This window comes from Patiria miniata, unplaced genomic scaffold (assembly GCF_015706575.1).
Source record: "Patiria miniata isolate m_02_andy unplaced genomic scaffold, ASM1570657v1 HiC_scaffold_3, whole genome shotgun sequence".
NCBI classification, from domain to species: Eukaryota; Metazoa; Echinodermata; class Asteroidea; order Valvatida; family Asterinidae; genus Patiria; species Patiria miniata.
The window spans coordinates 11558946-11586043 of NW_024037069.1; the positions used below are offsets into that span (position 1 = coordinate 11558946).

Here is a 27098-nt window from a genome sequence, read left to right on the forward strand (position 1 = left end):
GCCCCCGTTTATCATGACAAAAGCCATCCAGAAGTTTCAGAGACATGAAAAAGAATTATACAGCTACTCCAAAACTTAATTTCAAAGTACAGCAAGCTGAGACTTTTTCTTAGTATCTTAAATGTGATTGAATGGTGGAATTGTACAATAAAGTGGTAAGTTATTGGCACAGTACTGGACTAAACTCTGTGAAAAGGTATGGTTCTAGAGAGAACCAGTGCCAGTGATGATTCCAACATGTGCACTCTATCCATCTTCAGGGGAATGCTGGTATCTCGCTACTTGAGACCGGCGCAAAACTTACTTGCGATCTTGAGCGGATATTGACGTAGGACTCGATACTGAGAAGGCTTGGTGACTGAGGACGAGAGGAGCTCCCAATGGAGAAGGATTCCCTGGCTGAAGTCTGCTCCCTCAGTCCTGGAGAAAAGGGAGAACGGTAACTCTCAAGCAAATCCCAACAACATTCTTGGTTGGTTCTTCTCCTAAACACTCCGCGTGGGAGCCAGAAACACGGGGGCAAACCCCTTCTCTTAGCGATACATGTCACTGGGTTCTTTTACGTGCATTGCATTACACAAAACACAGGACCTAGGGCTTTACGTCCCATCCGAAGGACGAAGCAATCATGGTTAAGTGCCTTGCTTAAGGGCACAAGTGTCCAGACCCGGGCTCGAACCCACGCCACTGTTGCCTCTGAAACACCAGAGCATGAGTCGGTGCTCTTAACTGCTAGGCCATGACACTCCACGTGGTCCTACAAGAGCAGCGACTCTACGCCTGTGTTGGATTAATAAGTGCAGCGGTGCAAGTATTCGACATGCAGGCAGAGCGCTTGCATTTATGCAGCGAGTAGCAAAATCAGTATCGGTCTTGTGGTGTTAATGCAAGAATAAGTGCTGCAAATTAGCGGTTTGTATGCTCATGTGTCATTCTCAGGTCAACTGAAACTGACCCGACCCAAACCCAAAGTCAGTTTTGTCCATCATTTTAGTCAGGTCGGGTCGGTGTTGGTTTTGCGGTTGCGATTTTCAGGTCGGGTCAGGTCGCTTAAGCCATTTTGGAAAAACCCGAAATGAACCGAAACAGAATGAAAATTTACATGGTGCACTATTTAGTGCAGAATTACTGCGCGCGGTGCGACTAAAAATGCGATCTATCTCGATCGGTCTATAACATGTAGGCCCACCAGTAGGTTACGTTGTGAGTGCCCCACGGCATGATTAAGTTACTGAAAGCTGACATTTTTTTGCACAAAGCGGGTCGGTTCAGACGAAAGCAGTGGACACACTTGCCGAAATCAGATATTAAGGTTTTTCGTGTCGGTTCGGTTTCGGGTCAGTATTTCAATTGTTGTCAGGTCGGGTCAGGTCGGTTTTAGGTTGTCCTAATTGTTGTAGGTTCGGTTTCAGTTTAGAAAAAAATTAATGTCTTGGGTCGGTTTGGCCTCGTCGACCCGACCTGATGCACATCACTACTAGACTAATTCAGTGACATCAATTACTGAGGCGGAACCATGCTCCATAGGCCAACAGGGTGACCAAAATGTGCGCACCTTGAGTGTAAAAATCAGGAGTGAGTTTGGGGGGAAATAAAAAGAAATCCAGGAAATAATCGGCTGAGGGTTTACGGGTCACCGAGTGCCCCACAGCAACGTAGGGTCTATGGTATATGTTTGCATTGCCTATTAAAAGACACCCCTTACAACATATTTCATTGGTTGTTAATGTTTAGAGGTTAAAACACCTTTACAGTAAACCCTCAAGATTATATCCAGATTTCAGCAGGATTCTTTAAAAGTCCCGATATTAGATCAATCTCGACAAAAAAAATCCTGAAATCACCAAAATATCTGGATGAATCTCACCCCTGAACATTGCACGCAAAAAATGCATCAGCATGATTCCGCATCAGTAATGACTTGTAATTTGTTCACATGATTAGACTTTATTTGAACAATACAAAATACAATCCCACACCATAGTTACGGGAACAACTTCACCGGGAGGTGCTGTGAGATATTAGAGAAGTTAAGTTACGAGTTTTCATACTGGAAGCTTCACGTTCCTTTTTGGGGAAGCAGAAGAGGGTTTAAGTGGAACATTTCTAGAATCCGTGTACGTTCACTAACATTTGGGAGAACTGTTCAACGATGAATGTTTTAAAAACACTGATGACTACTTAATGTTTAACCCTAACCTTCCAAAATCCTCTTTGCAAAATGAGGGATTTTGCAGGATTGAGGCAATATGGCAAAAGTGTGTAGCTGATTTCGGAGGATGCACTGTGTTAAGGTATTAGGCTGGACCTTGTGTTGTTTATGCTCCGCCGTGCATAAATTTAGGCCCTTATCATATTTGAAATCATCCGCACTGCTCCAGTATGTCACTGGCTCTGCCTCAACATACTGACAGTGACTGCTGGAGGATTTTGCAGGATTGAAGCAGTGGTCACCCTTCCAAGGACCACATTCAAGAAATATAAAAGAGGATTTTGGATGATTGAGGCTGCATCCAATTTTTACATGGAGGCAGTTGGAGGATTTTGCAGGATTTAGGTTGCATCCTAGCAAAAATGCCTGGGGACTTAGGGTTAATGGGATAGTATTCTCAGGTCTATGAAGATTATTTGAACTCTCATAAAACTTCATCTTGCTTGAGAAATGAAGAGGCTATCTCCTGTCTTTCTTCATGTTACAAAGAACGCAAAAATCACTCCGTTGGCATTGCGTACAGCAAGCCAACAGTTACATGTGCCTTGCCAATGCATTTGATGTTCACACACACAGTTCTAAACGAACAAGTTTTAGCAAAAACCCGTAACGTAACCTCTCTGCTGTTAATACTACCTCGTTGTAGGCTTTCAAGACAGCGTGGATCGTCTGGATTTATGGGCAGGTTGGCGCTGCTCAGCGACTTGCGCCAAGGCACAAAGCTGCTGGAGACCTTGCGTATCATATCCATCTCACCCGCCGACCGCTGACGTCGTCGGTTCATGGCTTTGGTCAGGTTATCCACCTCCGAGTCTTGGGAGTGGGTTTTGGGGTAAGGTGCAGGTTGAGGGGGAGAAGTTGCAAAGGGTATTACAAAGCAAAGTGTTAGTCTAAGATAGTGCAAAAGTAGACCGTTCACACTTAAAAACTTGTTTTTGCTTCAGCAAGCTTTTCACACTTTGAAAGGTTATATATACAACATTTGCAAACATCAAAAAACAAAGTACCAAATTATTATGAAATACCTTACTTGACTGTAAGTGAATAGTCTCCAGCATCCTGTGAATTCATGGCACCTGGTGTGCTGCCATTTTCAAGAAAAGTGGAATTTTTGTATCTGTTTTGCATCTGTATCGATTTCAAACGATGGATGGCCGACCATCGTTGGAAATTTTTTTTTTTTCAAATACTGCCCAAAATTTACCAAAGTTAGTTAGTCCACATTTTGTTTGCAATCGGTTACACATCCATTAACGAGTGCAGGCCAGCTAGTCTGGTTCCCTGACCTGACAATTCCCCGACATTTAAATAAATTGTTCCGTTTCGTCCAAGTAGGGTCTGGGAACCAGACAACAAGAACATAATTTTTTCTTGATTTTTCAGCATCTATGAGCACAAAACTTTGGTCAGTGTAACAATATTTACTATGAAACATTAACCCCCAAATCTAGCGATTTCTGAAAATTACAGCAAAAGCAAATGTTGTATATCACCTTTATGTTTGAACATAAATCAAAAGTGGAAGAATAAAAAAATATAACTACGGCAACAAATTATGTGGATTACACTAATAGTTTTTAGATTATACTAACATATTCTTTGAAACTTAAATGCTTTCTTTAGCCTCACAAATAAGTCACTGACTAGCTATTATACTTCAGTGCCAAAATGAGTTACCACTAGTGTCGTATTCCAACGTAGAAGAGATTAAAATAGAGTGCATCTCAAAGAAAAAGCAGTGCTCTTGTTAGATTGCAGAAAAATTACATTAATATACTATCAACTTTGCTTATTAATAAAGCCGTGCTGCGTGGGTTAGCTTGCCAAGCAAGCCTGCCAGACAAATCCGGTGCTTCGTACAACAAAAACATTGCAAAACGACAACGAAAATCCAATGCTTGGTTTAGAACAAGAAACTTGGTGCGGAAAATCAATCATTGACTGCTTGTGTAGTTCAACCTGAAATATCAGTTTTCAGGAAAAATTCTAATAAATTTATGACGAAGTGTAATTCAGCAGAATAAAGAAAAGTACTGAGTGTTTAAATTGTGCATTATCACAACTTCTGGACTGATTGGTTGTAGCGAATGCATTTAAGTTCAAGCCCTTAATTCTGCCAGTGTCCCTGAGCATGATGTACTACTTTAATAACTTGCCCATTTCAAAGAACAAAAAGAACGGACATTATTTTGATTTCCCAAAAGACACAAGGGGGGGGGGCGCTCGGGGGCTTGAGCCCCCCCCCCCAAGAGGTTGTCAATTTGTTTTGTTTGGGTTTTTTTTGGCCTTTTTGATATGTATGTGACCTATTTTCGAGTAGAATAATGGGGGTGTAAGTGGCACCACCAACATCAAAATAGTCGGTTCCCCCCCCCCCCCCCAAAAAAAACCCATTTTTTTCTGCGGCCAAAATTTTGGGTAAAATGTTTTGAAACAATTTTAACTTCTAAAAAATGTGGGGAAAAAATTGTAACCCCCCAACCAAATCCTGGGTGTGCCAATGCAAAAGACCAATCCATACATGTATGAACTGTTATAACAGTCCTTTGCGTACTTTCGCTTAGCTTGCTTTGTTGAATAAACAGGGCAGCACAAAAATAGAACACATGGAAATAACCAAGGACAGAGCTTGTCAAAACAGAATCAAAAAGTCTACCAATTTCTAAGCTTATCCCAGGACTGAAAGCAAAGCATTTGCTGATCTTGTTGAAAGCTGATACAGCAAAAAAATAATTTGTTTACTAACATTTTCTTTTTTTTAAATTAAAGTAATCTAAACAAGAGCATAATATGATCAAGCTTTTGACTACCATTAACTTCTTGAGCAGACGAACACACATGTACATTGTATACAAGCACACAAAGACTGGCTACGAAACCCTTCACCGCTTGGTATCATACTTTTAGTCGTACAAGCAAACCTGGTGACATACCGTAGAGACTCTTGGAGCGCTCGTGATTGGGAGGGCGCTCCGATACGAACTGGTCTTGTTCCTGACCTTCTAGCGAGGAATCGGTGTTGGCAGCGTCAAGGGTGTCGGGGAGGAAAGCGGTGTTTTCCGTGCACGTGAAAACAGTGTCGTTGGCCTCGCCAACTTGAAAAGCTAGAGTTGATGATGGGGGTTGCAGGTGGGGTGGGGAAGGGGTAGTGGGTGGGGTGGGGGTCGCAGGTGGGGTGGGTGGGGGTGGTAGAGGGAAGTACGGAGGTGATGGGTGGGGGTGGATGGAAATGGTGAGAATATTGTCTCTACGTGTTCAGAATTATTGTCACAACTTTTGACTGAAATTTTGTCACAATTTCGACTGAATTTTTCTTCTCATCGGTCCAAAACGGACTGATTGAACTGTTCCGGATTTGACCATAAACCTACGCACCATTGGTTTGTGTTTATTCCCCACAGTGCTTGTGACAGAGTTTGACCAAGCTAACTTGGTCACCTGACCAAGAGTCATGATCTGATTGGTCCTGCCTGTTTGAGTGACAGACAGGCAAGGTCAAGTCGAAAGTGGATTGGCTAGACTGAATCCATGCAAATGCTACAAATCTACGTTCTGATTCTGAGCAGTTAGGGTTAATGGACTAAAAGATTTAATAGCAAAGGAGAGAAAGCATTTAAAATTAACGTTGATTTTGCAAAAGTAATTTCTGTTGCACAGTGCTGAAACATTTAACAGGCCATCAATATATAATTGGAAGGGGTGAAAAATGTTGTAGTACAAAAAGTGCACTTTAATGTATAACATGAAAAGTAACATCTACTTTTTAAGATTTAAAAAAGAAAAGAAAATGAAAATGGAATAATTTCTATTGTATTTTTCCATAATCACAGAATGGCTTTTAATCGTTTACGTTCTAAAAGTGGATGCCAGATAGAAGGGGTAACAGCACTATGCCATAAAATAGGGACATCATTTTGAACAATTCTGCAAGACTAAATGCTACAAAGCATTATATCCTAGCACATGCTGTTAAAGCTTCGAGCGGCAAAAAACAATATTTTCCTTTTTTTAACCAGTTCGCGCCAGATGACGTGTATACACGCAATGCGGTATTCGGAATGGTCGACTGCTAAACACGCAGGGAGGGAGGCCGGAAATATCTGTCAGCGACCCGCTCGCAGCGAGCGAGGCCGGAAATACGAGTGTGCTGCCTGGGGGTGATGGCTTCAACCCGCCTGGCTTGAAGTAATCACACGCCTCGTTCTGTTCTTATCAAAATAATCCCGGCGCGAACTGGTTAAGTTAGATATCAAATATTTAACTTAAATAGTCACTCACTCTTTTTAATTTTAAACAAGCCTCTCTCTTGGCATCATAATCAGCCATTCAATGGCTTCAACTCTCGGTGACACGTCATAACTCGTATTCATAGCCGTAGACAAAGCTGTGATCAAGACACAGTCTATGACTGCATCTGAATCACTTTGCTATGCTCAGCAGTAATGAACGCGTCTATGGGAAGTGGACTCAGCAGCTTCCATAGGTGTGTACTTGCCGTAGCCATGTGCATAGCCGCATCCGAATTAAATGGCTACGAATTGCAATTATACATGCGCCCATGGAAATGGTTGAAGCCATATCTCATAGACACGTGTAGCCATGTAATTTTGCTGCAACTTCAGTTTCAAGTTCGGAAGCCATAACTGGCTGGTGCCTCAACTGGCATTTCATAACAATATATGGCATGTCTACAGGAGACTAGACCAAGATGGAGTAAGAACAGACATCCACATACCAGACTGGGCGCCTTCTTTCTCGGTGGTTCTCGGCAGCGTGCCTGGTCCCCCCTTCGGGGGCGGACTACCAGGGAACAGTTCCCGGTCGGCCGAGACGAGGATGTTCAGCGAGGAGGTACGAACCACCGGTGCCAGGTTGGAACTCAGCGAGCCGTCAACCTCACTCAGGATGTTGAAGACGGCCTGGCGTCGCTTGGCGCGGTTCTCCTCCGTGTGACGAATACGACTGGCTATCTGACTCGTGGAGGAGTTGCCTAAAGTATAACAAACATGGAATCATGAGAATAAGTACAATTAACTTAAACGATATCTGTATTTGTAATAAGGGAATACATGTGTGCTTTGGAGGTTTTATTCACTCTGTTTAAGACCGCTTGGAGTCTGGGTGCTGGCGAGGGTAATTATCAGCACCCAGACTCCAAGCGGTCTTAAACAGAGTGATTAATACCGACCAAGCACATATTTATTCCCATTCATAAATACCTTTTCGGTCAAAAAAATCTAAACTTTTCGGTCAAAACCCCCCCCCCCCCCCGATTTTGTTCAGCAAGTTCACTTCATGTTTTTTGAAACACCCCTCTAGCTAAATAATGGAGTGTCCAGCTCGCGAGTAAGATTTAAACAACTCCTATTATGGAGCTTGGCGCGCACGTCGCGCATACAGCGTGATGTCGCACAGAATGCACCTGGGGAGTTGCGTTGTGAATTTATGACTATAAAATACTTACTCACTGGTAGTATGGTGCATGCCTACATGAGGATTGTGAATGTTCAACCAATAACACGGTATAAAGAGGCACTGGATTTTTAGGAGTCCAAATTTCACGTGACACTCGAAAAGTGTTTAAAGACCAGCTAGCCATGTCTTTATCATCCATTTAAGACCGGCAACATGACGGGCTCTATACACATTAGACATCAGTAATTCATATTAATTAGTTTAAACAAAAAATAACATCTGGGGGAAAAATGAGATAAGACTAGTTAACCTCTGACTGACGGAGAGACCGGTCCAATCTGACCCAGAAATGTCGGGTAAAACCACAGCGGCTGAAGCACAGTAAGACCCAGCCCACTCCACGTTGCAATACCTCCTGTGAAAAGAGCAACGATGTTAAAGTATAGAAAAGCAAATCCTCATGTCACTTTAAAAGTAATCTTATGCAGTGATGCAGCACTCGAACTCATACACGTACTCGTACTCATACTCGTACTCATGCCTGGAGTGGTACTCATATTTGTACTCGTACTTGAGCACATTATTTTGTTTTAGTAATCATACTCATACTCCATATTTGTACTCGTACTCAAGTACATTTTTTATGTACTCATACTCTGCGCACGGTACTCATACTCATACTAATGGAAAAGTACTCAGACTCGTACTCGTGGAAATGTACTCGACTCGACTAAAGCACATGAGGAGCTTCAAGGCGATAGATGGTGTATTATGGGCATATACAATATATATTAGATCAAAGAACAAAAAAATTGTTATACATATCACACATTTTGCTATTATTTTGACATTAAATCACCTAATTAACAAAACAATGGAAAGAATGGACCATTTAAGATTCGGTCACATTAGCAAAGATTTGGTCATAAGAGCAAGTCCCCCCCCCCCCCCCCCAGCGTAAGTGAATGCATTTTGCAGATATACGGTTATCTGATTGTGCAATCATGGATGTGATTGGTCAATACATCAAGGGGCGGGGCTTAAGGGATCATTCCATTAATGGTGTTCCTCTATCAGCTTTTGAAGCAAACCCTGAAGTGTGTACAAGAGATATACAGAATGCTGTATATAGCGCCCTCGTTTGTTCATGAATGGAGTCCATTGCGTCTCCATATTCAACAAACCTTCTTTATCATGTCCCATGTGTTGCAGTAGGAGTCCAATGATAACGTCATGGTGCAGCTCCAGAGCCAAATGCAAGGCAGTGTGAATGTCGCTGATGCCCTGTGAGAAAAACATCACAGACGAAGGGAAAATTAACCTTAATGTTCAACACACTTTCCACTTACAGGTAGACAAGTTTGTATTAAATTATGAAAGAAACCACACGGGAAACTGACAAAGAAGACTACGAAAACGATTCCTCAATTGGGCAAGATTCCTCAGTTGGGAAGTTTCCTCAGTTGGGCAACATTCTTCAGTTGGTAAAGTTCCAGCACAAAATTGCAGAGGTCTGAACCCTGTCTAAATTTACTTGATTCATTCAACGCCATTTATTTCAAAACAACACACATTAAACCATTTCAATCAAGCAATAATTGGGTAGTATCGAAAACAAAGACCCCTAAAATGAAGACCGAAGACCGAAGACCCACTCGAAAACGAAGACCCAGTGTTTTCGAGTGGGCCTTAGTTTTCGTGTGGGTCTTCGTTTTTCGAGTGTGTCTTTGTTTTCGAGTGGGTTTTCGGTCTTCGTTCTTCGTTTTAGGGGTCTTCGTTTTCGATACTACCCAATAATTGGACATGTTTTCACGATTAAGCTGTCTGAGAATCCATTTTTCTTTTCGTCAATATTAAAATGTTTGGCACTCAGGCTTCTACCTTCAAATTGGGCATCGGAATGCCTTAGCAGTATTTTCTTGCCTTCCAATGATGCGACCCAGGTTCAAATCCAGCCCGGGACAACATGTGGATTGGTTTTCAGTCTCTACCTGATTCCATGGACTTTCATTGGAATACTTCCCTGGGTTTTTCCCACCTCTCAAAACTGTAATTTTCTTCCTTATCGTCTCCAAAGCGATCCCCTTGAAATAAATTGACTTGAGTGGGCTATCCTGGCCAAATGCCAAATACATGTATTTAAATAACTTAATTAATTAGTAAATTAATTAATTAAAACATGAATGAATAAAATAAATACATTTTTAAAAATGAATAACTACCTACCTGTTTGAGTAGTAGTTTGACCATATCTGTGTTTCCATTCTTAACGGCCAGACATAACGGTGTCTCGCGACCCTTGCCCACGTTGACATTAGCACTCAGCTGCAGCAGAACCTCCACTCCCTGGAAAAAGAGGGGGAAAAATGTTTAAAAATTTCAAATTTGAAAATTTTTCACTGCTATTTTAATCACTTCCGTCTTCTGTCAGTCTTGTTACTTTGGACAACCATTAGTAAAAATCACATCTTTTTAATCCCGAGTCCACTTCAAACGCAAAAATCAAATCAAGAGCGCTTACACACTTTACTTTATATTTCTCACAGCCCTCAGTTCTAAAGCCCCAGTCACACATTCACGGTTGGAGCTACGAATATCCACAGTGAATCAATCGTTCACAATGAACCGTCGAGAGAAATCAACTATCTAAGAATGCACTACGGTTTCAGGATGGATAGCCACGACTGTCCTACGGTTTCTCTACTAATACACCATGGTTTGTCAAGAATATAGATGGATTGTTGAAGAATATCGATGGTCATACTAAGAATAATGACGTTAACGCCACGGTTGTCTGCGATTGGGCTATGGATGACCACGCTTCTCCTACGAATAAAGCATACATATTCTAAGTACAATCTAGGATTCTTAGCAGAATCCCAGCATATATGGGCATATCCGTAGGACATTCGTAGCAAATTCGTAGAGATTTCTACCATGAAGAAGCTACGAATCTCCAAGAATATGCACAAATAGCCAGGAATAACACTACGAATTAGTAGGTTGTCCTACGGACATCCCACGGTTGCACTACGGATTGATTTTCATGACGATTCACCACAGAAGTTTGGAACAGTTTAAAACTTCCGTAGCCCCTCCACGAATACCCAAGGAAGATGACGGATAACCACAGATGTACTAAGGATGAATAGGGTACTCCCATGGTTTATCACAAATTTTAAACCGTGGATATCCGTAGCTCCAGACAGTGAATATGTGACTGTGGCTTAACATGGCTGTTGGCAGCATGTATGTTCATGTTTCACTGACCTTTAGTTTATTCTGTTTGCAGGCCCACAGTAGCAAATCCTTCTTGAAGTCCCATTTCCAGCACAGGACGTACAAACACTCACACGCCACATCAATTAAAACTACGACAAGCAAATTCAAGAACAAAATGACCAGATGTGTATTTTTTCTCTAAGGTGGAATATCTTGATACAAAACAAGATGACATCCTTTTAAGAACAAGATAAATGTCCTTTAAGACAATGATAACTTTCTAACAATGAAATAAAATCTGAAATTATTAAAACTGGTTTTTAGGCCAAAAAAAAAATACCTCTGCTTCCGATTATATGGCACTTGAAATTAGGGTAGGTAGTTAGGTACAGATTTTTTTTGGCAATTTTTTTGTGTACGATCATATGGGGGTGTCTGCATGTAGTCAAGGGTAAAAGGTAGTAATTGATGATTTTCAGGTTTTTTCCACATTCCCCCCCCCCCAAAAAAAAAATAGAAGAGTTTGAAAAAAAGTTCCCATCCTCTGACTTTGTTTTGAGATTTTTTAAAAGCAGTGCAATAGATGTCAAAGTCCGAGAAACGTTGCTTCTCCAAGCCATCAACCCTAATGCATAACTGCCATTGCTGACAACATAACAGCAGTCCCATTGAACAATGCCACAGTTGGTGACACAGAATCACAGAAAGACTTAAGATTTGTGATCGGATGGATCTTGTGACACTGGGCAGGGTTCGTAGTGCTGCACGTTGCGACACTGTGCTGGGTTTTCAGACAAAATACCCTGAATTGTTAGGAATAAAAGCTTCGACTTATGAACTCCTTGTCTAAGAAAAGATTCCTACCGACCTTTATCTGAGCTGTATGTTTCGATGATGTGGAAGAGTTCTTCATGAGCGTCATTCTCCACAAACACATGGCCGATCTGTTCCGATGTTTCTGCCAGTAACTGCATGGCAACACAGCTCTAAAGGGGAATTAAAAACAACAAAAAAAGAATGAATCAAAAATGACTTTCACTTCTTCAAGGCAGGATTTCAACCCTGAACATCCTGCTTAATTCTTTGACCCCATTAACCACAAGAAATGTGAGCGTGCTTAGGGCCCATATCCCGGACAAGTTGCGGACACTGTATCGGGTATAAGTTGCTGGAATCTGAACAACTTCCCGCAATCTTCCCATTATGAAGTTATCAGTATTGGTGAGTCAAGCAGTTGTTAGTGAATATTTTCCCGAAACATATACAGGACAAAAGCAGAGCTCCTTCCAGGCAAATCGAATGATTCTACCCCCAACTGGTTCTGACCTTGACCCGGATATGAAGTGACACTGGCCCTTACAGTCCACTAATCATCACAAATCAGCATAGCATTGGGTACCTTTGTAAGCCATAATTTCAAGTAAAATGTGACCCAGGCCAACAAAACAGCTACTTTTGAGTAAAGGGTCTTGATCAGAAGCTTAAACAATGGAAATCAATGGGAAAAGTGATCCTTTTCACCATGTAATATCTTGTATACATTAACCCTAACGTACCTGAATACATATTAATATCCACACCCCTGTTTTGGAGGATTTCAGCGGATTCAGGATATGTTTTGGAGGATTTCAGCGGATTCAGGATACCTCCATATTGAAAAGTTGGGGGATTCTGATGGATTCAGGACAGCAAGCCTAGCGGTACTGCAGGATTTTGATGGATTCAGGATACCTCCATATTGAGCAGTTGGGGGACTTTGATGGATTCAGGATCGCAACACTTGGCAACACTCCTTGGCTATATGTTTGGTAAGTACGAGGTATATGTACTACACTGATGGATTCTGATGGACTCCAACATTTTTTTGCCTGACAAAATTGGTGGATTCGATGGATTCAGGATACTTTCTAGTAAAAGTGCTCAAGGGGTTAGGGTTAAGATGCCAACCTGAGCGACTGATTAACATGAAGAGCAAGTAATAGGCTTCCTACATTATGTGAAAACTTATAAATGAAAAACAGTCCTTAAGACTTATTTCATGGGATCAAGGCCTAATTTCATATTCCTGCTAAGCAAACGATTTGCTGCTAACAGAGCCTTTGTATATTTCATGGAGACCGTAAGCAGTAAGCACAGCAAAAGACATGCTTACCTCAATGACGTAATTATAGAAACCTCAATGTGCAGTAACAGTTACCATATCCACGCAATGAAATAAAGCTTACGATTACCACAATTTTCTGCTAAAGTTAGCACAACTCTGCTAACTATTAAGCAGTGCCATGAAATTTGCCCAAAGTCACATATGTGAATCGTCTTAAGAGATTTATGCAGAAATTCTTTACTAAACACAGGAATGTACTTGGTTTAAAAGCCCACCCAAATACTCTTCAGGGATTTTGTCCACTTATTTTGGATGAGCTACATGTAGGTCTTTTCTACTCAACATTTCTTGATAGTACACCCACCTCAGCAAGAACATTGGGATCGTTACGGAACTTCTTCATGGCGGTAACCAGCGCCCTGGCAACCTGCCTAGCAACCGGCACGTTGTCAATGGATTTCTGCTCCGCGACCAGAGCTTGAAGCAGAATGCTGCCTTTCTGCTGGATTCCTGAGTGTCAATTCACCAAAAATGGTAGATTTCAGTAAGTAATATTATCTACAAACTCCTCAACCAAATTACAATAACAGTATTGAGCATGGCGCTTTACCATTGTTGCTTTGTCCTTCAGATGGGACGCAAAGCCGTAGGTCCCGTGTGTTGTGTAATGCACGTTAAAGAACCCAGTAACACTTATCGCTAAGAGAAGGGGTTTGCCCCAGTGTTTCTGGCAGTGGCTGCAATATGCGCCGCAGCACCTTGTAAGGTGCTACATAATGGGTCTCATATTTCTCATAAACTTCATTTACCTGTCTTTAATAATAGACATAATTTCCAGCGCCTTGAGTACCTAATTGTTGGTTGGTACGTGCGCTATATAAGACTCCGTTATTATTAATTCATACAAAAAATACGCCAGATTCCTTTCCCAAACAGCTATTTTTCTAGCAATACTAAATAAAGATTATTCACTTTTGAATGAGATATTGAACGAAAAGAATCGACCCATGTTTTGTTATTGAATTATTACTTTACAATTTTGAATTATTGGCTGCCAGACAATAACTCCATTCTTGTGGGGTGGGCTGGTTCCCGCCCCACAATCAGTATCAATAATGTACTGACTGGGAGCCAGTCTGCTCGCAAAATGATCTGTTTGTGCCAAAAACAAAAAAAATAAACCATTTTTTTTTCAGAGGGTTGCAGACGTTCAGAATACGGGGAAAAAGGTTTTTGGTTGGAATAAAATATACAAGTTGAAAATTTATTAGTATGAAGATTTTGAGGAAAGATTCTTTACCTTCGCATTGACCATATCTAGCCATAGTTTCCACAGTGTAGGCCAAGGCACCTGCTTCACACAGTAGTTCAGCCATGCCATCTGCAATGTCAAGAACAAACAAAATCAGTCCGTTGACTGATTGTTGGAAATATAGATATAGCCAAAATCATGTTTCATGATCAAAAAGTTGTGCATGATTTTTCACTGTTTTCTCAAAAAGCGTACTATCCACGGAGCTGAAACTTCAACAGGTTTGGTTTTGAACATTCTTCTTTGGATTTTGAGTGGTGTTATTATTGGAAACGAACAAAAGGCATGAAATGGAAAATGATCCTATATGTATTTAATTATGTTTACAACAATTGATGTAGTGACCTGCAGTGGAGAGGACAGCCATTGCTTCCAGCGCCAGCTCCTGTATGCTGCTGTTGTTGGGATGGCTGACCATACTCTGTAGGATTAACTCATGGATGCCTTCTACCATGCACTGGTAACGGACGATATCTGAGAAAAGAAACAACAATGTCACCCGTGATATGTAACTTCTTCAAACAAACTTGAATCCTTGATTCTGATTGGTCAATCAATGGCAACAAACCATGCTACATTATGCCATATACCACAGTCCATACCGCATTGTACGTATTATGCTATTCTAATGCGTGTACCATTCCTGGTGTAATACGATGACTGCAGAAAAGTTTGTGTACAGCGTACGTGTTCCATCTTTAAGGCCGGTTCATACTTGGCGCGAACGCAAACACAAACTCGAATTTGTAACGTCACAGGGAGTTTTCACGCTGCGAATTCGCAAAAATTGAACACATTCCAACTCCGGCGAATTTCGCAGCGAACGCTTCATGACGTCAAATTCCCTTCGCATTCACATGAAGTATGAACCGTGCGTGTGAACTGTGTGTGAAGTTTGCTTGAATATAACCCATTAGCACTTGAACTACACTGTATCACACTCAATTTATTCATGGATCAATCCATCAAACCATACAGTGCTGGAGCAGTTTTGGGTAGTACAGTGAGCAACAGGCAGGGTGCCTTGGGGCAGTACAGGTGCTCACAGCTAAACAGTGATTGGAATGAGCTATTGATGAAAAAGAGTGTTGGTACCAAACTTTTATACCAGTAGCCTGGTTTCTATTTTTAGCAGGGGTCACTGTAACAAAATTAAGACTGGCTGGGCCTAAATTTTGTGGAGTCCCTAAAAAGAAAAAAAAATGCTTATATAGTATAGCAAATTTTTGCAATGAGCAAAAAAAAAAAAAAAATCCACTAAGCACCAGTCACAAACAATATAAATCGTACTATATTTTAGCGGGTGACTTGTTTTTGCTAAGCCAATATATTTGTGCAAATTTCTGAAGTTTGGCCCCAGGTCAGTTAGAGCATGGATCCTCTCCACAAGGATAAACAACTTCCCCAAATTTCTGGTTAGATATGGCACTTGGGAGTTGTGAAAGCGCTTGTGCGAGACATGGCGCACGACTGCAGTCTTTCAGTGGTCAAATTTCTGTCAGGACGCCAGCTGTCGGCGATCATGGCACGCGCGCATTGTTCTACATGTTCAATGTGTTGTTCTATGCGCGGACGCGGCATATCACGCATGTAGACAATCCGTTCCGCACATGTTGTACACAAGCTCAGATGAGTTGTTTATCCTTGTGTAGAGGATCCGTGGTTTGAGCTCCTCCAGATCTGTGTCCAGGGGCCAATTTATATCAAGCCACTCAGCACAGAAACTTTGCTTAGCACCAATAATATAAGACAAACACAGGTTACCAGCCAAAATGCCATGCGATCTTTACTGCCATCGACCGGTTCCCATTTGATTTCCGCTAAGCTAAAAAAATTTGCTAAGCATATTTTCTGCTTATTTGATTTGATGAGATTGACTTACCGACATCTGCAAGGCAAGCTATGGCTCCTATGGCGGCCTCTAAGACGTCCAGTTTATCGGGGTAGTGCTTGAGGGCGTTGAAGATTTCCACCTGTACTCCCACCAGGGCTAGTGTCTCCTTATCCTCGGGGCTGAGACAGGGGTGCAAAGATGGTATTTTGATTAGTAACACACCATGCTTGAAATAGATATCAGGTTGGTTCAAGTCTGGTCACAATTGAACTTGAACCAACCTGAAATTTCATTTTATGCAGAGCAGGAACTCAAACCTTCATGTTGTAAAGAAACGGCAATTCGAGAATGCATAGCAAGTTCTCTTGAAAATGTAATATAATGTGAATCATACTGCAAAATTGCAATTTAAGTTTATGCTCCACTGCTAAGGCCAAAAAAAAAAAGTCTCCGGTTTCTGGTATGCGCGCGCGTCGCTGTAGCCATGCGCATCGGCAAAATGAAAAAGTCTTTTTTCAATGAAAGATGATGTCTCAAAACCACCAAACTCACTGGTTTGACTGGATTCCTGCTGCTGCACAATTTTAACGTGTTTTTAGATGGGGTTATGATCGAGAATAAGCTTTATGTGGCCTCTCTGGTCTCCCATAATATTTGCACTAAGTTTAGTCGGGCACCATTTGCAGTCATCAGCCGACATTTGAAGCAAAAAAAACAGGTAAAAAAAAAAACAGCCGCGTCGTCGCACCACTTTTTGGGCAAGCTCCATACCAGAAACTGGAGACTTTCTTTTTTGGCCTAAGGGACAGCCAATAAGTTGAGGGAATTTTCAACATGCATGTATTTCAAAATATTTTCTAGTTTGTAATAAAAGTGCAAATACATGGTATGGAAGCCAACTCCAGAAACAATCTCAGAACTTATCCACAGGAAATGGAAAGGAAGGCCACACCTCCCTCCCCCACCTTTTTATATATCTGTTCCTTTGCCCGCCCACTTTGGATTCTTGGGTCCAGAGACATATGTACTGTCTACTATGTACCCTACTTTAAGAAATTTTCCAATGCCATTGATCTGAACAGTAAATTAAATCCTACTGAATTGAGCAGAGAAACAATTCTCAGATTTTTTTTGGGGGGGGGGGTGTTTACCATTAGGCCAAAAAAAAAAAACTCCGGTCTCTGGTCAGCGCGCGCGTCGATTTTAACCATGCGCGTCAACTTTTTTTTTCAAATTAACACGGAAGCTACAACAGCGCCCTCTATTGCCGCACCTCCTCAAATTTTTGTACCAAGGAGCACCAAGGAATGGGGAAATTGCACCAAGGCAAATAATAAAGGGCACCAAGGCAAATTATGGAGAACACCAATGTATAATGAGGGCACAAAAAAGCAAAATAGTACCCACCTTGTCTGTACAATTCAAGCTTGAAAAAAAAAAAACACCAAAAAAAAAAAAAAAAAAAAAAAACTGCGTCGCTGCATCAATTCCGGAACTTCGGTCTGACCAGAGACCAATTTTTTTTTTTTTTGGCCTTACCTGAAGAGGCATAGTCCCATGAGCGCTTTGCATGCCACAGCCTGAGCCCTGTCATTCAACCTGTGAGTGTTCATGCCAGCTTGGATGTCCATGTATGTTCCCTTCTCCATGAAACTCTCCCTCATCCTCTCTAAAAGGTTTGAAAAAAAAAGTCCAATGGTGGATGTAGTCAAGTTTATCACAAGTCATTTGCCACAAGATTTTCGGCCCCAAACACAACATTCTGAACGGTTTTAAAAGTATACAGAAGAAAGCAGAAAAAAAAACCCAAAAAACAACACACAAGAATTTTTCTTACCTGAGTTAATGACCATAGAGTAGACTGACGCACACGATGATATGAAGACACCTGCCTCCCTATAGCCATGCACTCTAAGACTGGCCAACACAGCATTCTCAATACTGCTGAACAAAAAAGGATTGGGTGTATCTAATGAATCCAACATCTTCAACTTCCAAGTTACAACTAATTTTCACCATCATTATTTTGCCATGACGAGCCTGTTTTTTAAATGTAAAATGTCATTGTAAAGGGGAAGTAAATAGGATGAAAATAAGTGCTCATCAGGAATATTCAAGCTGAATTTTTGGCCTGACTAGGCCTTCACCGGAGCTGGGAGTTAAACTGGGGGTTTGTAAAGGGGAAGATCTATATTTTACAATAATTTAAGGAGCCTTTTTTTTCTCCAACCAGCTACCAGGTCTGCTTTTGACAGAACACATATAATTGCCCACAGAGAATTGCCCATGTCTTCATGCACCATTAGAGGTTTTCTTAATTTCTCAGGCTGGCGAAAAAATGGATATATTTCTCGTAACTTTTTAATATGTTAAATGCATTATTATGAGATGGAATTTTTCCATTCGAGTCCCACCAGAGTGATTTTTTCCAACTTTCACTCAGGAGGTAACACACTGAGTATACAGTGTTTAAAACGTCGGTGAAGGGCAAAACCTAATTTGATTTAAATGCATTACTTAAATTTCATTACTTAAGTGCATTCCTTACCCATTCTCAACTCCTTTCAGCACATGTGGTCTTTTCTCAATCAGCTTATTGAGTGTGCTGCACCCAGCCTCCTATTTACAAACCATAAAAAAATATGTGTTAACACTTTTCAGAGTTCTGTTTCATTGGTTCTCAAAACTACTACAAAAATTCTGAGTTTTACCAATGTCAACAAATAGACCAATAATTAAGCCTAACCCCCTTGGCCCTTTTTGCTAGGAACCATCCTCAATCCTCCAAAATTTTGAAACAACGCCTAAATCCTTCAAAATCGTCAGACAGTCCTGGCTCAAAATGCATTCATCCTCAATCCTCCAAAATAATCCTCATCTTCAAACACAATTCATCCTCAACCCTCCAAAATCCTCGTGCTTCTCAAACACCCTTCATCCTCAATTCTCCAAAATCCTCGTGTTTCTCAAACACCATTCATCCTCAATCCTCAAAAATCCTCCAAAACCACAATGAGGATTTTGGAGGATTGAGGTGGGTTAGGGTTAAGCCCTGCCCACCGAACACGTGGGCAATATTCGGGGTGCCTCTGCAATGCCACACTGCAAGCCCCAAGTCTGATTTTGGCCGACCTTTGTTTGCACAATCAGCAGAATTTATATGGATTGGTGCATTGATGGAAGAAGACGAAACACACTAATCAAAGTGAAATAAGGGTCGTTCTACAAATTTATGGTCCAAAGTGTGAGATTTTTTCTGTCCCTGTTACCTTGGTACTTTGTAATTCACCATTCAAGTGTCATTAAGAAAGACTTCAAATGATTTTTTATTTGTTGGGTAGGTAGTTTGCTATACATAATCACTGTTGGACCATGATTGCATTACGGAGTGCATCGGAATTATAAAATCATAGATGTGACATGTAACATCGATATGGGAAAGGTGGACCCCAAATTTATTGAATGACCCCCTAAGCCCGGTTCACACTTCTGTGAAAGCAAAGCGAAATTTGTGACGTCAACAATATGTTCGAAGCGCGTCCATCATTGCTGCCGACATGAATTTCGCATCGCATTTGCTTTCGCATGAAGTATGAACCGGGCTTAACTTTTTGAGATATGCTGGACACAATAGAAGGCGTTATGTACTTGCAGGTACCTGACGACGGCCGGGACTGAATGTCCTCTGAGGGTGCTGTTGGCTTTTCTGAGTGGAGTTTGTTCCATGTTTAATTTCATGTTTTTTTTCTTAGTGCATTATTGTGTATAGTGGGGCCCCTGCGTTTGTATGTATAGGTGTTGAAGTCAAAGACTTCCTTTCCAAAATGAAATTCTTTTGTATTTTGCAACATTTACCAACTACACATAGGGCCCTACTATTGTTTCCGCCATATCTCAAAACGCCTGATCAAGGAAGGTGTTGTTGATTCACCTGACACTCTCCACTGTCCAGATGGCGAGTGAGTCCCAGGAATACGTCTGGCAGCCAGTTGTCTTCTGCTGATGTTTCTATCGTACTAGTACTTAAAGGTCTGAAAATAACATCGGCTGCGAATGGAACGGAAATAATCGGGTGACTCAAGGATGGTTGCAGGACAAAAACTGGAGACATATTATAAAAAAGGACTACGCTTTCTTAGTTTGTAAAATCAATCAGTTAGGTCAAGTCAAGAAATAAACCAGTTACTCGTCCCCTCCCACTCCTTTTGTCCCAGCCCCTTCCTTTTTTTTTTTTTAATTCATGCATTTCCAATATATATATATATATATATGGTCAATATATTGTCTTTTTGTTTCCAACAAAATTGTAGCTATGTAGAAAGGGTAATGGCTCCGTTCTACACAATTGTGTATCAGCAAAATAGTTGAGAAAATTGAAGAATCCATCCGCAATCTTGGGAAAAAAGGGGAAAAGGCGCCCGCTTCCTTCATTTTCTTAAAAAAGGCTGGACGAGAAACATTTTTTTTTTATTCAGCCTTAGTCAGTCAGCCAATAGGCTGGCCCAACAAGTCCAGCAAAAATTGGGTATTGTGCAATTGGCAGTAAAGTGTGTCATCTGGCATTTTTCTGGGAGACGCACATTTTCAGCTTGTGTATATTTTCCTGCAATTGTGCACTTATCCTTTACTGATTTCATGTATGCCCAATACCACACAAACAAAAATTCTGTTTGAAAGCTTCATACATAAATGCATCGTCACTCAGACAAAAAAAACAAATTTTTAAAATGCTGAGTCCTTATCCAAAAAGAAATTTGGACAGTTTCATGTGTGAATATCCACAGCACCGTCAATTACTTGATTATTTTTTTTAAAAGATGTTCAATACTGGCATTCAACAAATTTTGTTTACTACTTTATTTTTTTTCCAATTTTCATCGACAGAAGACAGATTTTTGCACTTACTTAGTTTTGTCAAGATACAGAATCCTAGTGTCTGGATGTCGGTGCTCAGATGGAATGTTCTGATTCCAGCCAAGACAAGCTGGGAGGCTCCGTTGACTTCTAACAACTGCTGACTTTCAACTGCACACAAAACAACAAAAAGAAAAGGAGTGAAGGACTAACACTGCCAAGTTCCTAGGACAATTGTCTTGGGAGTTAGGAAAGATGATTTAAACACTACAAAAAAATAAGCTGTGAGTGTCTCCATCCAACATGTTTAAAATACTTAACCCTCCTGCTGTCTGAACAGTCACGGACAGTCAACAAATCAATCCTCTTTCCTGCCATGCCTTTTACACAGGCTAGTCACCAACAGTTAGATCACATTTCAAGCAAGCACTGTGACTAGTCAAATTCAGTCAACAGACAAAAACAGGTCAGTGGTAGGCACAGCTGGCTTATCAAACACCTACAGTCAAAGCATAGCTGCATCAAGTTACATAAACAGTCACAGCCAGTCAATCCTGCTTTATGTAGGCTGGGAGCTCTCTACTGTTAAAAACAGTCACTTGATTGATTTTGACTGAGAGGACAACTTGCACAGAATGTATGTTTGAACAGGTGTGTGAAGCTACATAACTTTCCGTGAAATCTATCAAATATATACATGTATACAGCTGGGCAACAGATTTGTTGCTTAATTTTTTGTAAAACTGTCGGTCAAATCCTAAACCCTTACTGTTGATCGCCACAGCATCCATGAAGGCAAAGCAGGCTGTCTGTACTCCCTCTATCTTGGGGAAATTCCTCATGGCAGTCATCAGCAGCTTGTGGGTTTCCTGGAGAAGAATGTCGTAGTTCTCCTCTGCGAGATAAGAAGTGGAAAAGTGGGACTATAAAAAACAATTAGGTACTCAAGGTGCTGGTAATTATGTATGTTATTAAAGACAGGTAAATGAAGATTATGAGAAGTATAATCCCATTATGTAGCACCTTAAGAAGAATTTAAGGTGCTGTGGCGCATATTGCAGCCACTGCCAGGAACACTGGGGCAAACCCCTTCTCTTAGTGATAAGTGTAATTATTGGGTTCTTTAATGTGCATTACACAAGACAGGGGACCGACTGCTTTACGTCCCATCCGAAGGACGAAGCCATAATGGTAAAGTGCCTTGCTCAAGAGCACAAGCACCATGTTCCCCCTCAGGATTTGAACCCATATACCATGGCTCACAAGTCGAACACCGTGACCATCGGACAACAGCACCCCATATACATGTACCAATCTGTAACACATGTACCTTACACTGCCACAAGGGTAAGACAGAACCATGATAATTTTTCAAGGTTTGTTTTATCAAGGTCGGAAAGACATTCTACAAGTATAAAAAAAAATTATAAAGGCACAACAAAATATTTATATTGTATACCTGAGCCAGCTAGGACAGCCAATAGCCACAAGGCTTCCTCTTGGACACCGGGGTTGTCATAGTGATTCTTAAGAGCCTCTATGACTGGACGGTGCTTCTTGGCATCAACAAAGTCAACCTGGACAGCAGGATCTGTGGAAATGAAAGGCGAAAGTTTTTGTTTGCTTTTTCCAACATTAATAACTTTCATGATGTGTTCATTCTTAACACAAAGAGGGCCAAGAAACTTTCCCCTCTACTTCTTTATAATTTTCTAAACTGTTAAGCTATATTCATGATCAACTGTCCACCCCTTTAAGACATATACACCCTATAAAAACTTATTTTCTAATGTTCTAGCATCACCTAAGCTGTGAGTTTACCAATGAGCCATCAAATAGAGAGAAAAAATGCTCCAGGTCTTAGATGTTGAATTAGAAGGTCCTTACCCCAACCAACTGCATAGCAAACTATCTTATTGAGATCTATATCTGGGGACGACCTAATAGAATGCAAAGTGTCGTATACTTTTTATTCAAAAATAGTATTTTTGCTGCAAGCAAAGTGAAAGGCATACGAGGGCTCTGAATGCAATGTCATTGCCGTGCCGAACCTAATTCAATTAAAAATTGGGACGAATATTTGACAAATGCACATGCTGACTGATGTCTTTATTGCATCCACATGTAACCTGAAGTGAATGCAATAGCAGCTTTTACACCATCACATATATGTGATGGTGTAAAAACTGTGTTAAAATCTTATCGTAATTGTGGTAAACCACTTAGGATGTATTTTAACCCTAACCCCCAGCTTACTTTGGGGGTAAAGTACCACATACTACATAGTACTACAGAAATTATGTACATGTATGCAGTACCAAAATACTAAAAGATACTATGATGTTGTGCCCACTTAAATGCTGAAGTACTGCATACTACAGTTTACAACTAGTAGCATTTTGTAGCTTTAGGTGAGGTTATTAGGGCTAAAGAGTGACTAAGCCCAACATTTAGACAAAATGCCATGCTGTAGCCAATTGCTACTGCTGTGTTCAATTCATTAGAGTTTGGAATGGCAGTGGCACGGCGTTTTGAACAGGCCCTGCAGTCAATGACATAACTCTGAATACTGAGATGAACTCATGTGAATTTGTTTATACCTTCAGCTAGGAGTTGTCTTAAGGCCTGGTTAGCGACCTTCTGGAGGCCAGCATCTCCAGGGAAATTCCTCATTGTCTGCACCACAGACTCTAGTATCTGCTCCTCCAGAAGGAAGTTGCAGATGTTGGCTTTAGGAAGAAAATCAAAGATATGAGCGAAAACTGAAAAGGGAAAACCACTTTTTTGTCTTGGAAAATTAATTCATTATCACTTGGTCAAAACCAGACAAAAATGTGACACGTTGAAACACACGAGATCTGTAAGTGACTACTTAAAATGACAATGTTGAAAGGTTACTGTGTACATATGTGCCCAGTTTTCCAAAAATGCCAAATCACAGCCATCTTTAAGGCCAAATTCAGCCAGAAGTCTCTAGTTAACCCAACCAAATGTAACAGAATGTAAAAGAAGGTAAATCAGGCTTTATTTTTGATGTGGGTCTCGAACACCTTGGAGAGTTGAGTATTTTCCCAATTTCTTTTTAGATAAGGGAATTTATCATGAGCTATGACATCACTTTTAGTGAATGGTCTGCTCCCCTCCAGACAATCTTGAGATTGTTTACAGCACTCACCTGACATTGCTAGGAAGGTGATGACCTTCATAGCCGCAGTCTGGACGCCAGAGTCCTTGGTGTGTTTACTCATAATCTCCAGAACATCTCTACAAATTATTAAAGAAGATGGAATAGATTTCATCAAATAATAAATAATAATAAAAACCATTCTTATTATCGCATATCACCGTGAGGTCCCTATGCGCTCTCGTGAAATCAACAATTACACAAATTGAACAGATATGTTTTGATCTGGGTTTTGAATTGTTCTGATGTTTCGGCCTGTTTGACAATATCTGGTAAGTTGTTCCATAGCTGAACTGCAGCTGATTGGAAGGAGCGGGAACCATATGACTTAGTTTTAATGACTGGGGGTGACAACAGAGATTTATGGGTAGAACGCAGATTTCTAGCTGTTTTGTACTCCTGAACTAATCTTTGAAGATAAACAGGGGCTATACCATGGATACATTGATCAAAAATTTGTGAAGAGTGAGAAGAGTAGATCAGACAGTTTCTTAAAATCTTGAGCATGCAGCAGTTGGTTCTAAATTATAAGAAACAAACACATAATTGAAAAAGATATTAAGAAAAACACCAATTGTTCAACACATACATCTTTTATTTAAATTCAACTAAATAAGACGTTTGAGTATCAAAAAAAGTTACTTCCCTTCACTGACATTCAAGGGTTAATATAGATGGTTCCAAAATAAAATCAATTGGTTCCCCATTTTTCCCCCAAAAATGTAAGTTGCTATGCTTAATCAGGTTTGTTAGTGTGACGTCATCTCAATTCAACCATGCGTTCTTCACACGGTTTAGCATAGCACGAATGGAACTGGAAGTTAACGCACCTTGCATTTATCCGATGGGCGCTAGTAATCAGTGGTGCGCATGCATGCATGCATGACGCTTTTACTAATGAACCGGATGGTGAGTAATTTCCAAATTGACGTTTGTATTTTAATGAGAGAAATTAATATGTTTATGGTGAATTGTCTATTTGAACAATTTAATTTTTGATTTTGTTAAAGGGAAAATACAACATTTGCAAACATCAAAAAATAAAACTACCAAATCGTTTTGAAATACCTTGCTGGACTGTTAGTGAATGACAGTGTAAAGCATCCTGTAAAATCATGGCACCTGGTATACTGTCATTTTCAAGAAAAGTGGTATTTTTGTATCAATTTCCAACGCTGATCGGCCGATCAGCGTTGGAAAAAACTGGCTTTTTTTCAAATACTGGCCCCAATTGACCATCGCACTTGTTTGCAATCGATTACACACCTATGAACGGGTACAAGCCAGCTAGACTGGTTCCTGACCTTGCAATTCCCCAATATATGTAAACTGCTCTGTTTCTTCTTAAATGGAGTCAGGGAACCAGACTACGGGAAAATTATTGTTTTTCTTGTCTTTCATAGCATTTTCGAACCCAAAACCTCAAAAAAGTCAGTGTAACTATATTTGCTACCCCCAATTCCATCCATTTCTGAAAATTACAGCAAAAGCAAATGATGTATATTCCCTTTAACACTAAGAAACTCCTACAATTGTATTTTTTATAGCTTTATCACAAATGCATTCCCGATCTTTCTTTATTTACCGAAAAAAAATTTAAAACCACAATAAAGCATTGGCGATGTATTCGCTATTGTTGTAATAACTGGGTAAAGTTCAACACTCGAACTTGGTTTCACAATGCCAAAAGTTAATCATTGATTCGGAGTTTCGGATAATTCAGGGTTCCGGACTCCTGTCAGAGAATGGGCCACGGGTTTATTCTAGCGTTGGCCGATGATGATACAGCAGATAAAAATAGATGGGTATTCCCATTAAGTCACGTTATGGGAAATCACATGATGGCTACTTCGCAGGGAAATCCACAACAAAGAGATTTTCAGACAAAACAAAGAACCCATATTTTTGTGTGTGAGAAGCATAACTGTACATGTATTTCTATGCACATTTCTTTGTCTAAATTAAACCACTAAAACTTTATTTTTTTTCTCTCTCTCTCTTTTTAAAGGTTTATTGGAGCTTCCAAGCTACAGTGACTATATGCATGTTGGACATGTTTGAGAAATCCTTGATTTAAACCACACTTTAATACCAAAAAGAAGGGATGTTTTCAAAACTGTTAAACTATCAGACTACATACTGCACAGCAAACAGCAATACAGAAGAAGACTGCAACAGAGGCATTCTAGCATTTCATTTGAGACAGAAATTAAGACGGATAGAGGTACTTACTGGTGGACATTGCGTTTTTGGATGAGTTCTCTGAGTTTGTTGCTCGCACTCATAATAGCTGCAAGGGCTTCGTAGCCAGTCTAGTATCAGTGAAATAAGAGAGAGATCAGAGACCGCGTTAGGAAAGATAGGAAAAGACGGCAATGATTATTCAGTAATTAAATTTAATTAAATATTGTGTCAGTGATTGGGTGGCATTTTTAAATTCAATTAAAGATACATTCCCAGTGCTTCATTTTTGTATTTTCAAGTTTCATTCCGAAAAATAGATTCCAAATTGCTTTCTTCTATCAATACAAAAGTTAAATTAGGTTTTGCATTTCAGTGATGCATAAACACTGTATACTCAGTGTGTTATCTCCTAAGTGAAAGTTGGAAATCACTTGGGTGGGACTCGAACCCACGACCTCCTGCTTTCTAGTGCAGATGTCTTACCACTCGACCACCGAGTAAGTCGGTGAAAGGCAAAACCTAATTTGATGTTCATCGCCCCAACGCAAAATTCCATCTTATGAATAAATACAAAAGTTATTAACTTTGTATCAGACATGGACCGAAAATAATCTTCCCATGTTTCGTTATTGAATTATTACTTTACAATTTAGGCTGGTTCCCGTCCTGCAATCAGTATAGATAATGTATGGACCGGTAACCAGTCTGCTCACAAAGAGGATCTGTTTGTGCCCAAAATAAAAACTTTTTTTCAGAGGTTGGCAGACATCCGAAAAA

At 40.4% G+C, this 27098-nt stretch overlaps 1 protein-coding gene across 5 annotated transcripts in view; it reads right to left on the reverse strand.

Annotated features, from left to right (window-relative positions):
• LOC119738691 (leucine-rich repeat serine/threonine-protein kinase 2-like) overlaps positions 1-27098 on the reverse strand; it is an 87208-nt gene that overhangs the window by 43151 nt on the left and 16959 nt on the right. Inside the window, exons 4-26 of one of the 5 annotated variants that reach the window (XM_038213615.1) lie at positions 26370-26449; positions 24129-24217; positions 23554-23682; positions 22413-22544; positions 21723-21848; positions 21005-21124; positions 20031-20146; positions 18648-18718; positions 17937-18040; positions 17639-17768; positions 16148-16278; positions 14611-14739; positions 14254-14334; positions 13318-13463; positions 11718-11835; positions 10898-10998; positions 9854-9973; positions 8812-8911; positions 7938-8042; positions 6948-7202; positions 5146-5316; positions 2849-3025; positions 305-420 (exon numbers count right to left, since the gene is read on the reverse strand). In XM_038213615.1, the coding sequence (XP_038069543.1) occupies positions 305-420; positions 2849-3025; positions 5146-5316; positions 6948-7202; positions 7938-8042; positions 8812-8911; positions 9854-9973; positions 10898-10998; positions 11718-11835; positions 13318-13463; positions 14254-14334; positions 14611-14739; positions 16148-16278; positions 17639-17768; positions 17937-18040; positions 18648-18718; positions 20031-20146; positions 21005-21124; positions 21723-21848; positions 22413-22544; positions 23554-23682; positions 24129-24217; positions 26370-26449 (2847 nt within the window). Of the gene's footprint in view, positions 1-304; positions 421-2848; positions 3026-5145; positions 5317-6947; positions 7203-7937; positions 8043-8811; positions 8912-9853; positions 9974-10897; positions 10999-11717; positions 11836-13317; positions 13464-14253; positions 14335-14610; positions 14740-16147; positions 16279-17638; positions 17769-17936; positions 18044-18647; positions 18719-20030; positions 20147-21004; positions 21125-21722; positions 21849-22412; positions 22545-23553; positions 23683-24128; positions 24218-26369; positions 26450-27098 lie in introns of all 5 variants that reach the window. The other 4 variants (XM_038213614.1, XM_038213616.1, XM_038213617.1 and 1 more) reach the window with 4 other exon arrangements.